This window comes from Danio rerio, chromosome 8 (assembly GCF_049306965.1).
Source record: "Danio rerio strain Tuebingen ecotype United States chromosome 8, GRCz12tu, whole genome shotgun sequence".
NCBI lineage: Eukaryota > Metazoa > Chordata > Actinopteri > Cypriniformes > Danionidae > Danio > Danio rerio.
In genome coordinates, this window is record NC_133183.1 from 43,653,133 (window position 1) to 43,666,475 (window position 13,343).

The 13,343-nt window shown below is 34.4% G+C and overlaps 1 protein-coding gene and 1 long non-coding RNA gene across 37 annotated transcripts in view; one reads left to right on the top strand and one right to left on the bottom strand.

Annotated features, from left to right (window-relative positions):
* Positions 1 to 11,678, top strand: part of magixb (MAGI family member, X-linked b) — a 179,161-nt gene extending 167,483 nt beyond the window's left edge. For 14 of the 36 annotated variants that reach the window (XM_021478474.2, XM_073910911.1, XM_073910912.1 and 11 more), the window contains one exon: positions 5,712 to 11,678. In XM_021478474.2, coding sequence (XP_021334149.1) covers positions 5,712 to 6,817 — 1,106 coding nt within the window. In that variant the 3' untranslated portion in view covers positions 6,818 to 11,678. The remainder of the gene's footprint in view (positions 1 to 5,711) is intronic. The other 22 variants (XM_073910927.1, XM_073910930.1, XM_073910917.1 and 19 more) reach the window with 2 other exon arrangements.
* The window catches only part of LOC141375883 (uncharacterized), a 266,551-nt gene that overhangs the window by 71,783 nt on the left and 181,425 nt on the right, over positions 1 to 13,343 (bottom strand). The gene's annotated exons all lie outside the window — the stretch shown is intronic.

Below are 13,343 nucleotides of genomic sequence, written 5' to 3' on the forward strand. Positions count from 1 at the left end.
TATTTCAATCATTCAGTCAGGAAGGCTCTCAAAGCATGTGCCTGGGATCACAACTGCTACCTCCGGTGGACAGTGGACATCTTTAACATGATTAAATTTAAATGCTGAATCACTGACATTTGTTGGCTTGCACTGAAGTTCATTTTCAAAGGGTTTATTTATTTTCAAAATCTGAACTATCTGCTGCTGCTTTTACTTGTATGGCAATAATGGTCTAGTAAATTGGCATTCAAACTCATATTATTAGCATTTGACATTGAATAAAGCACTTGATGTGATTGTTGCTTACCTGTGAGAAATAAAAGCCATTTCTAAATTAGAAATTTCAGGTGTTGGTTAGGACAAAAACTACTCTTAGTATGGAAAGTATTTCCTCTATCATGTGCCATTGCTTTTAGTTAGAAAATGGTTTAAATCAGCCTTAAATCAGCCTTTAGGCTCAATAGTCAAGCACACTCACATCAATATGGCAACTGCGCTTGCGTTGATTCGTCAGAAGAGGAGCAGAGTGAAAATATGTTTTGATCCAGGAGTTCAACACCAAGGTCAACCACTGGCTGTTAAACTTACATGTTGCACTTTTAAAATAGTGATGATGTTTGTGGATAATTCCAGATGTAGCTAATTAACTTCCAGTTATGGTTATTTATTAATATTTTAAATATTTCAATTAAACTTATAAGATGACTAAGATTAATAATAAAATAGTTTGAGGTGTCTTTACAAAAACTTAACAAATAAAGCATAATCTGTCTGGCATGATGACATTACCTACACAAAATAACTTGTCATAAATCTGTCATGAACATGATTCATATGAAGCCAATATAACTGTCATGAAAAAATATTTTTGATCACTTTTTCCTTTTGATACATTTTTTTGCTATTAAAATTCATTCATTAATTTTCCTTCAGCTTAGACTCTATTTCAGAGGTAGCCTATAACTATTCCAGCATGTGTTTTACACAGCAGATGCCCTTCCAGCTGCAACCCATTACTCGGAAACACCCAAACACACTCTTTCACACACACTCATACACTACAGCAAATTTTTTTTATTCAATTCACCTATAGCACGTCTTTGGACTGTGGGGGAAAACCAGAGCGTGCAGAGAAAATCCACACCAATTTAGGGAGAGCATAAAAACTCCACACAGAAATGAAAACTGGTCCAACCAGGTCTCGAACCAGCAATCTTTGTGCTGTGAGCCACCATGCCACCTGCTATTAAAATGTATTATTAAAAGTGTCAAAATACTGTAGTGTATAATATTCTGACAATATGTAGACAGTATAATGACCTTGTGACAATCATGACAAGTTATGTTGTCTTCGAAATGTCAAATTGCCATGACAAACAGGTTATGATGTATTTGGTTATGTCAAGTTGTCATACCAAAGACATTTCAAACAATGTCATCTTTCCATTTAATGACATAACTGAGTGAATGACACTTAATGACACTTTCCAGAAGTATGCATAAAATCTCATTTATTTTCATGATGTGTCTTAAAACCCCCTTTAAGTAAAGTGTTACCAATCTTTTTTCAGTGTTTGTATATAAAGAGAGTTAGAAAAATAGGGAAAAATTAGCAAAGGTATGTTTATAAACCAATTAAATTAACTTAATTATGGAACAAAAAAAATCCAAACATTCAGAATTCAGAGTCAAGCTTCAGATGTTTCTGTAAGAGAATAGTTTCACCTTTTTAAAATATTTGGGTCAGATTGCAAGTATAAACACATTAATTATGATTTTAGGAACTGTTTTTTATTTCGCCCTTTCAAAATGTTCTCCATTTATTTTAAGTGCATTCATCTCCTTGTCTAATGAGAGAAAATATGTTGCAAGATCTTTTGATATTTGCAGCAATTATTGGCCCTCTCATCATCACTTCACATCAATGGTGTATCTTTTTCTTCTGTTTATCTTGAATGGTAATTAATTTCTCCTCACAATGACTTGACAAAATGGCTGCACTATTCTTACAAATCTAAATGGAAATGATAGTCTCTTAAAACAACAATAGTTAATTATATTAGACAATTAAATTTTTTGTAATCTTGATTTTTTTTTTAAACACTTGTTTAAACTGCGTAAAGTGTCCCATTTAATATTTTCGATATATTTATATATCATATATCATCGTCATCATGTAATATTAACTTTGGAAGCCCTAATTATTTCAGTTTATAATATTTGTAAAAAATTTTATCTTTCTTTTTCTTCTCTCTTTACTGTTATGTCATACTTAATGCATACAATTAACTAGTTCATAATTAGCATATCAAACAGGCATTTTTGCATTTCAAAGCTTCTTAGCGCTCAGTTTTAATGAGTCAGTTGCGGCTTTAAATGTGAAGCACGCCGCACATTCAGAATGACCTCAAAGTCCTGACTGAAGAGGCTGACAAAAGACCCCAGCGACACGCTTGAAGTGCTCAGGAACATTCATTGTGATTGATTTTCAGAACTCTAGAAACCATAATTGACTTTTCATTTTACTTGAACTTACTGAATATTTACTTGTTTTGTCTTCTCAAATCTGCACTGAACTTTTTGTAACATTGTTTGTTAGTGTCAAAAAATCGACCAAAAAAAAGAAGGCTCTGTTATTATTACTTAATCTCATAGTGTTCCAAACATGCTGATATTTTTAAAAGTGAAACACAAATGACTTTATTTCAAATTTCTTTTTATTAGGTTTTCTACATTGGATATCAATTACAACATTCATTTTATAATTATCCTTCCATGTTGTTGCTAACACTCCCCTTAAATAAACACTTCCCTCCCTCAACAGCCTAAAACATACCATTGAAAAAAAACTGAAAAAACATAATTAATAAGTACAGAAACTAAGAAAACAATAATACATATGTATTCATATTTCTCAGCTTAAGAATCAAAAGAGTTAGCCAGCAGATAATCTTAAAAGGGGCGCCACACCTTGTCAAAGGTCTTTAAAGAACTAGTAAGTCTCTTTTTTTAATTTAATGCAAGTAAACACTTCTTTTTAGCAACTACATGTTTTCATTTTAAAAGGATAGACATCTTGCTAGTAAAGTAGTAAAAGCAAAAGCTTTTCAAACCATTCAAATGACTTTAAAATTGAATTTAAAAATGAATTTAAATTAATTGTTACATACCGAGAGTGTGAAATGTAAGTGAGGATCCAAATGCAAGACAGGCTAATAGGACAATCCAAAAACCAGTTGAGGCTCAGGACAGGCAGCAAACATTTAGAAATAGTAAAGCATTTAGAAATCTACATACAAACAATACAATTGTCCAGCTAATGTGTATCAGCTGGATAATTAATCAGTTCAGTGGTTTATGGGAAATAGACTTTCTCAGAGTAACAGAATTCAATAATAGAGTGTCCCATAGTGGAGCTTGTGGGCATTTTAGCTGGTAATCCTGACAATAATTCTTTAAAGTCTATATAATACTAAAATATTGTTTATATAACAATGTTATTTTAAAGAGCAGTGAGTGAATCAAATGTAAATCACTGTGCTCTACCAGATAAGTTTGGTGCTGTGACCAAATTTCTTTCAAATGACAAGTACCAAAGAAGGTCTGCACTCAAAATCAGAAGAGAAAAAAAAAAATTCAGCTGTGTGCCTTCATCAGTTAAAGACAGCAGTTAGTGACCATAACCGTCAAGCTCTAAATTAAGCTTTTATTAAAACTATTTTAATAAGGTTCTTTTAATTGCATTTAAAATGTAAGTTAACTATAGTCTGTTAAATAGACTTAAGCATTCATTTAGTTGTTCAAGTGTAAAACTAGATGAACGGCTGTTTAAACGCAAGCGCTGTCAGGAGCAGCAGGCAAGCACCAAAACTCCATTGAAAATAACAATAGATTTAATGCAGAGCTGCTTGTTCAGTATGAGACCCACTTTATAATGTATCTAAATCAAGCAGTAAAGATCATTGACTTTAAGCAAACCATTCCTTAAACGTAGCAAGTTTATAATGGTATAACAGTTTACCAGAAGTACCTGAGCTGGCTTATTTTAAATTAAAGCATATAGCCCATTATTATAGCAAAGCCCTTGGTTCTCTGAGTTATTGGTTTGACTTTGTCAATATTTACAATTTATATTCCATGTTTCCCTAAATTCATCAAATTTTGTCCTTGCCGTGTCCTTGTATTTGCTGGCATTGTGCTTCTTTTGTGGAATCTTGGACTAACAACTATTCAATTTGCCAAAAAATGTGCCACCCCCCACACTCCTCTCCTCTGCCATTTAATTTGCTGTTATTGTGCATTTTTGTCAATTTTGGAGCTTGGCTGATATTGTCCTTATCAGGGCTATTATGACAACACATAAACCCTAAATATATGATATGAGCAATATACAATATACTCGTAGCAGAGCCTTATGGCTGTATATCGGCACTGGTGGGAGGCATAAGCAGCCTCATGCCTTAGTGTCCCACCAGTCATGATAAGTTGCCATATTGCACTGCTACGAGTGTGATATTGTAAGTATATAACAATTCGACAACATAATAATGTATATAAAAAAGAAAATCAAACACGAGAGTCTAAAAATCCTTTTGTTAGAGGAAGTTGTTACTCACATCTGCAGCTGACAACGTTAGAACAGCAGAAGCTGTTACTTACTCACCAACGTCACTTTAGAGCTAGTATTTTAATGATTCTTTAGCATAATATCTAAAATAATGACAAAACAGGTGATAGTGCTCACATTTTAAGATTATAAGGCTGAACGGCATGAAATGCCATCAGTCTACAGACATTTCCTAGTATTTCTCTGTTGCAATCAGGGAATCACAATAATTATCCCTGAAAAAGCTAAAGCAGCATAAACACTACTATATTACTGTTGTGTTTGCGATAAGGAAAATGCTAAACACATGCAGGCATTTCTTCTCTCTTTCTTTTTACTGAACTAATCTGTAGTAACAAAAACAGGAGACACATTAGAACCAAACATAAGGCTAACCAAAAAAGTAACTCGGAGTTATAAATAGAGTGGCCACCACAAAGTACATAAATTCCTGATATACAGTCCCATTTCACACTCAATAAACTACAATTACTATGGTATAAATACAAGCACTACAACATACAACAGAGCGAGATCAACTTTAAATATAACTTACCAGTTTTATAATGATTTGATTAGCTGTAGTTAAAAATAATGAGTTCCTCTCCTTTAAGGGCTTATTAAGCTGTCTCTGTCACCATCTTGTGGATGGACAACATCAACTTTCTCACTATCTTTTTCACTATCCTTATAAATAAACTGCATAGTTGCAATCTAGACAACTGTATTCTCACCTAAAAAGCAGCAAAAATACATTATGTTGTCCAACAGCAGCAATATTTGTCAAACTGTAGTGAGTTTATTGATCTGCTGTCACTCTATGTGGGCAGAGTAATACAGAAGGATGAAGAGACTGTAAGTGCTGTTATTGCTGAATATTGCACAGCTATCAGCCCATCAGATTCAAGAACCAGACAGAACTGTTGTATAAATATATATACATATAGTACATACATACAGTATATATTGTGTGTTTGGTTAAAAAACACTCTTGCAGTAATGCAGTAATTTACCTAATCACATGTGTAAATGTTTTCTGTGATCTATCCCATCATTAAAGTTTTTTTCCTCCATTTCTGTTTCTCTTTCTGTCCTCATCTGTCTGTCTGACTTTCTCTGTCAGACCGTGATCACATCACAGCCGTCTCCTCCTCACCCCAGCCCCTTCAGTCGAATTTGGCTGCAGTGAGCCACCACCGGCCTCAACGGGACGCCACATCCAGCCTTCAAAAACCAGAGAAGACCAACCGAGGGTGGAAAGAACCGAGGGAGAGGAGTGACGGAGGAGACCGCGAGAGCCCTGCAAGACTCAAGGGTGACCGTCAGGGCAGAAGGCGAAGGTCAAGAGATGATGAAAGGAGACGAAGGTCATACAGCTTGCCTAGAAACACACCAAGAAGACACAGCGATGAAAGCATGAAGGTTGAAAAGGTTGAAAGAAATGGGAGAGAGATGGAAAAAGGTAACAAGAGGAGCGTGGACAGGCCAAAACGTAGCAAGAGTGAGGAGAGGGTGAGAGAAAGAAAGAGAGAAGGAGATGAGAGTAAGAACACACAAACCATCAATAAACACAGACTTCCTCAGCCCAAACTGCAGTGGGAGGAAAATGAGGAGGAGGAGGAGGAGTGGGATGGAGAGACTGAGCAAGAGTGGACAAGAGAGAGAGAAAGGCTAAAAGACAAAAAACGGGAGAGGGAGGAGATAGCGTCTCTTGATTCAGAGAGCGACGGGGAATTAGAAAGCGAAAATGAGAGTAAGATGAATGTGGAAGTGCTTGAGTGGGAGACGAACAAAAAAACCCATCAAGACATTTCTGAGGAATTGAACAGAGAGCAAGATACAAGTTTCCATAAGCGCTTGCCTTATTTGGGCATTCGTGTACTTCCTCCAGACACTCAGTCCCGCCCTCTTAGACGCATTTCTGGCCACTCATTGGAGGAGCCCGTAGGGAAGAATGAATTCAATAGGACGCCGTTTGCTTTCCTTACAACTGAGCAGTCTGATTACGCAGAGTCGGAGTCAGGAGCCAGTGTGTCTGAGTGTAGCATATCGGCAGCCAGTATCTCTGGTCTATCAGTGTATATGACAGAAAGGTGTCATTTAAATAGCAAACACAATTCCCAGGAGCCCTTACTTCCAGGCCTGTGGTTAAAACCGAGCTTGGAGAGACTCATTAGAGAGGGTAAGGAGATCAGGATGATGGGGAAAGGTGGAGGAACAGAATGTTGATTTATTGTCTTTTGCTAAGGTCTCTTACGCTGGTGAATTTGCTCATATTTAGGTTTAACGTTGCAATAAAGCCAAAAGTGGCAAGGGATAGTTTATTGTGTATTGTAACACACTTCTAAATGAATTAGATAAATTTAAACTACTTTTAAATTAAATTAAATGAGCTAAAACAACACAATTCTTGAGATTTTATTGGGACAAATACATTTTTTATGTTCAATGCACATACATTTGTTAAACCTGTTAAGCTAATCCTTTTGTGTTGGGACAAAATAGAAAAATAAAATGCAAAATGCATTCAATTAAAATGTTACTTTCAAATAAAAAAACAACATTCTAAACTGTAAAGTGAATGTATTTTCATCAAATAAGTCTTTTTAAAGCAAATAGCAATTAAATGTCTTTTGACGCCAAACTTTTAAACAGTATTCAATAGTTCATGTTCAAAACATTGAACTCTGAATGATTTTTGCAATATTGTGCTTGTCTCCTTGAAACACGTCCTATCTCTGCTAAATTCATTTTCGAAGGAAGGATCTACTTCTTTTGGAAATAGGCACATTTTACAGGTTAAACAGTTGAGTTTAGCCTTTTTTTTACCCATTCAGCTGATCTCTAGTCCTGGTGGGAGCACATTTAGCTTAGCATAAATCATTGAATTGGATTAGACCATTAGCATCTCATTTTACTATTTTTTTAGTACATGATTTAACTACAGAATAATCACACCTTAAATAGGAAAATACTATAAACTCTTTAAAAAATTTTTAACTAGATGGTAATTGTATAATATGATACAATGATTTATGCTAAGCTAAGCTAAAATTGCTCAAAATGAATTAATTGTGTGAAACAATGCATTTTTTATTTTGTACAGAGCAAAAAATCCACAATTACACACAAATTGAGTTGGGACAAGATGAATTAATTGAGTTAACTTATTAGTTTTTAATTAATAAATGAATTATTATTTAAGTAGGTTGAATATTAAACAGTTAAGCTGTCCCCCAAAAAACTCAAAAACTGTGTTGTTTTGGCTCATTTTAAATAAGTAGTTTGACCAAACAGCAAAAGCAACATTTTTTATAGGACCACAGAACCAGCCATAGGGGTCTTTTTTTCTAATTTGAGATTACATTATCTATAGGCTGAATTAATAAGCTTTCCATTGATGTGTGGTTTGTTAGGACTGGTCATCATTTGGCTGAGATACAATACAACTATTTGACAATCTGGAATCTGAGGGTTCAAACAAATGAAATTACTGAGACAATTGGCTTTCAGTTGTATATTGCGATTTAAAACTAGATCTGTGGTTTTGTGGCTGTCCTACAAAGTCAGTGTGCTGAATCGTTCACATGCTGCATCCTTGTACTCATGACGCAGAGTTCTCGGGTATCAGTCCTGTGAATACTTAAGTGGGTGGCTTTTTTGACTTTAGCAGTAAGCAGTTTAAATGCATTTACATTTATACATCAAGCAGGGGCTTATGCAACCAGACTTGCAAAAGAGGAAAATAACAAGCAGTTCGTGCCAACAGTTTCATAGTACACAATGCCAAGATGCCAAGTTTCAAGTAGAAGTCTGTTTAGTGCACAACCATCTAGAACAAGTTACCAACTGCAAAGAATTCACAAAAAGCATTATAGTTTTGTTTTGCACAAGCAAACACCATTTACAGGAAAGAAGTATATAAATATATTCTCTCCCACTCCAGCTTGCTCTCTCAGGCATACAGTATCTCTCCCCTCTTCCACTTTGTCCACTACAAAGAAAGTCTGCAGTTATCAACACAACATCTTTATTTTTGCACCAGACTGTTTGTACAGAATGAACTCATATGCAACAAAATGATTGTGTGTGTTGGGTCAATTATTTTCTTTAATGTTATAGCAAAAGTAAGGTTCTTACCTGTAGCCCAGATGTTCTTTTTTTCTATTCAGAACCAAGTTTGGAGTCACTTTAATCTTAAACAATGCTCCATGTCAACCAGAGAAAGTCTATCATTTTATTAGCTACAGATCAAATGCTGAATGATGATTATTATGTGCTACTGTTCAAAAGTTTGAGGTGAGAAAAAGAATGTATAAAAACCATGAAAAACGGTAGATAACAACAACTGTTACAGCATTTAAACACTGTAAAACCCAACACTCAACATTTGTATATGAAATGAGTGTAGTTCATTCAAAATTGACTTAATTCTACACATTTAAGAACTCAGTGTTGAAGGTAATGAGTTTATTAAATACCTTATTACTTTAACTCAAATGGAGTAAGTTCACAGTACTCATATAGATTTTTTTTAACTCTAATGGTTTAAGTTGCCTTAACTTATTGGGTTTTACAGTACTCGATAGGTTTGAGGTTTGTTCTTCAAGTTCAAGTTCAAGTCAACTTTATTGTCAATCAAACCATGCAACAGTACATTACACAGAAGACTGAAATTGTGTTTCTTCCATACTCCAATGTGCAATTTAAAACAAAAAATATGACACACACTAGACATAAACTAAACATTTAACTAATACAGTACAAGAGAAATTTAATAAATAGACACTAATAAACTGTGAACAATTACCAGATATTCTATTGTTCCAGAATATGACCATTTATTGGGTTTTACTGTGCTCAAATTGCTTCATTTACTCAAAAAGATTAAGTTCACAGTACTCATTAGGATTAGTTTTTGATTTTAAATGGTTTGTTGCAATCAGTTTCCTCAAATGATTTGAGTTACTTTACAGTAATATACAGTAATTTAAACATAAAAAATGTTTCCTGAGCCCAAAATTAGCATATTATAGTCATTTCTGGTAGATTATAGGAAACTACAGACAAAATTAACGGCTGTTGAATTGGTTTTGTCATTACTAAAATACATTAAAATGTTAATATGTTCAAATTAATAAAACAACATTCAAAATTGTAATATATGAGTGTATTTTCATCAAATAAGTATTTTTGAGTAAATAGCAATTAAATGTCTTTAAACAGCAAACTTTTGAACAGTATTCAATAGTTCATGTTTGAAACATTGAACATTGAAGGATTTTGCAATACCTATTGTGCTTGTCCTCTTGAAACAGGCCCTATCTTTGCTAAATTAATTTTTAAAGGAACGCTCTACTTTTGGAAATAGGCACATTTTAGAGGTCCTCTGGAGTTGAATAGTTGAGTTTAGCCAATTTTGAACCCATTCAGCGGATCTCTAGTCCTAGCGGGAGCACATTTAGCTTAGCGTAGCATAAATCGTGGAATTGGATAAGAGCATAAGAGCATCACTTTAAAAAAATAAAGAGGTTTTTGAAACTTTTAATATTCTATTGGACTTAGTACATAATGTAAATACAAAATAATCACACTTTAAATAGGAAAATTCTATAAACCTTTTATTTATTTATTTATTTTTTTAATGAAATGCTAACTTCTTAATCCAATTCAATGAATTATGCTAAGTAAGCTTAAAGTGCTTCTGCCAGCCCCAAAGATTGGCTGAATGGATTTAAAAATAGTCAAGCTCAGCTATTTAACTCTAATATGAGCCTACTTCCCCCAAAAAGTGGAGCATTCCTTTGAGGGGTGATTGCCTAGGTAAACCTTCTTGTGAATGACGTGTCTACATGTTAACTGTTAAAAGGCCATAAACTGTATTTGCCATATTTCTCTAAGAGCATCCCGTACAAAGTATAGATAGATGATTATTTGCTGTGCCCTCTGGGTCTCTGATATCTCAGGGAACAGATATGTAAATATAATTTTATTTATGTATTTATTTTTGGAGCAAGCCCTATACAGTAAATACCCTCAAAGTAGCTCCTGTTGTTGCCTTGCAAACAAAAGTCTTCTCTTGTCTGCTGACCTTGGCCTCTGTGATCTCAATACTTTTTTTGCTATTTACAGTGAAAAGTCTACTGTATTCCCCTTGAATCATTTCCTCCAGCTTTGAATAACACTCGGATTGACTCCAAATAACTGACGGAGATGCAGTATGTATTCATTTCAGATGCAGTATCTGTTAAACTCTGACGTGAATCTCTATGAAATATGAATAGTAATCAATAAAAAAGACAATGACAGAAGTTGTGTCTGTCAACCAAATAAAAAAGAGAGACCATTGTGCAGAATGTTGGTACCGATGAGTTGAAGTTTGCAATATTATGAGGCTTAGCGCCAAGCCTGCAAAACCTCTTTAGTTTAATGCACCCAGGGTTTTTTCTCTTTATCTTTATTGATGAATTAGTAAGAGAGAGGTTGACTGTATTATGCTCTTGTTAACTGTAGCTTAACTAAATATACTGATATTTTAGCATTAACCTCACAAAAAACTGTGCCTACTACTGTATTTATCAGTTGTGTTCCTCCATTCAATTAAGTTCAAGTCATCAAATGCAAAACATCACCTAATATTGTCCATCCTGTGTGTTCTACTCTTGTATGCACATTTAAACTATGCATAAGACGATGCCATTTAGAATAATTGGGAAAGCAGTGTAAACCTGTGCACCCCAGCAGGTCTGGGATCAGCGTGTTGAAGTCAGTCGGGTGTTGGTGGTCCGCATATTTTGAAACATATCGTAATATTCAGAGTATGAGCCAATGCCACATAAGCTTCACTAACATCTCTGTATTAAGTACACGTGCAGTCTGAAGGGCCCATTTTAGAGTCTCTCGATGTCCATACTAATGTCTATGGCCATATGTACCAATTGTAAATACATATAAATATATAATTATAGTTCTATATATACATATGATATTATGTTTCTATTATGATTATATTGTTATAATCCATTGTAACCCAAATGCAGGTAACAAATTATATTAAAGAGTTATATTAAACAGTTATGTATCTACCTGAGATCAGCCTGGAGTGCATTTTCTTGCTTTGTGTGCATGTCTGTGTGTGCATGCAGAACTGAATGTGGGTGTAATTTCTGCCCTGAGCAGTAGATGACACTAAAGCATATTGAAAAAGTACCTGATTCCATTAATATAATAGAAATAACATTTTTTATTATGTTATTTTTTGAGATATTATTATTATTATTATTTATATATGTTAAAAATTGTGGAATTGTATGTTTATGGTATGTTTGTGTTTCATTTAAATGAATGAGCACAGTTCTGTTATAATGGACAGTAATTCATCTGTATTTCTGTAGCACTTTTACAATGTAGATTGTGTCAAAGCTGCTTCACATAGAAGATTATAGTGTATTGAAACGGTGTCAGTTCAGTGTTCAGAGTTTAAGTTCAGTGCAGTTCAGTTCAGTGTGCTTTAATATTCAGTACTGAAAGTCCAAACACTGAATAGCAAATCCATCGATGCACAGCTCTACAATAGTAATGGTAACAAAAGAGTAATGGTTTAACACAGTTCCTTTATTGCCAGGCTGGTTTCCAGCCATTTTCAGCCTGGTCTGGTCAGGCTGGGAGATGACCAGCTAAAACCAGTCTGGTCAAGCTGGTTTTAGCTGGTCATTTTCCAGCCTGACCATAAGACCACGCTAGAATGACTGAAAACCAAACCAAAACCCTTAAAAACCAGGCTGGTTGACTAGCTAAAACCAGCAGGTCTTTTTTAGTTTTTTTTTTTACATTAGGCTGATTAAATTTTTTTATTATTAATATTAAAATGCTGTTTAAGCCAGCAAATCATTATTTAGTGTTGTCAGGTTATCATTGAATCAGTTAAAAAAGTTATTCCACTAATAAATAAATAGATAAACAAACAAGCAAGCAAACAAAAGAACAGCAATTGAAATCATCATATTGAAAACTACAGAAATTCCAGTGGTTTCAACTACAAATACTATTAAAAACTTTACAAACTGATCAACTGTTTTTAAAGAAGTAAAAATGTATACAAATGTAACAAAGTCATTGTTTATGTTTTCTACAGTGATTTGGGAAATAAAGCAAAGGACGGTTTTAAAAAAAGAGAAAAAAACTAAAGAATAAAAATAATAACGGGAGCGACACGGTGGCTCGGTGGTTAGCACAGTTGCCTAATGGCAAGAAGGTTGCTGGTTCGAGTCCCGGCTGGGCCAGTTGGCATTTCTGTGTGAAGTATGCATAGTCTCCCTGTGTTCGTGTGGGTTTTCTCCAGGTGCTCCGGTTTCCCCCACCTTCCAAAGACATATGCTATAAGTGAATTAAATAAACAAAATTGTCTGTATAGTGAATGTTTGTGAATGAGTGTGTATGGATGTTTCCTAGTACTGGGTTGCAGCTAAAAGGGCATCCGCTGTGTAAGACATATGCTGGATAAGTTGGTGGTTCATTCTACTATGGTGAACACTGGTGAATAAAGGGACTAAGCCGGAGGAAAAAAGACCCAAAAGAAACCATTAAAGACCCAAAGAAACCATTAAAATGGACAAATTCTGTTCGGGTTTTCTGTTGTTAGTTTTTTTTTAGTTAGTAAATCACTCTCTATTTTACTGTAGATATATTGTTACCATGGTGATTTATGTTGGTTTATTTACATCATTTAAATGCCTAATGTGTTTGCTTGAGCTTC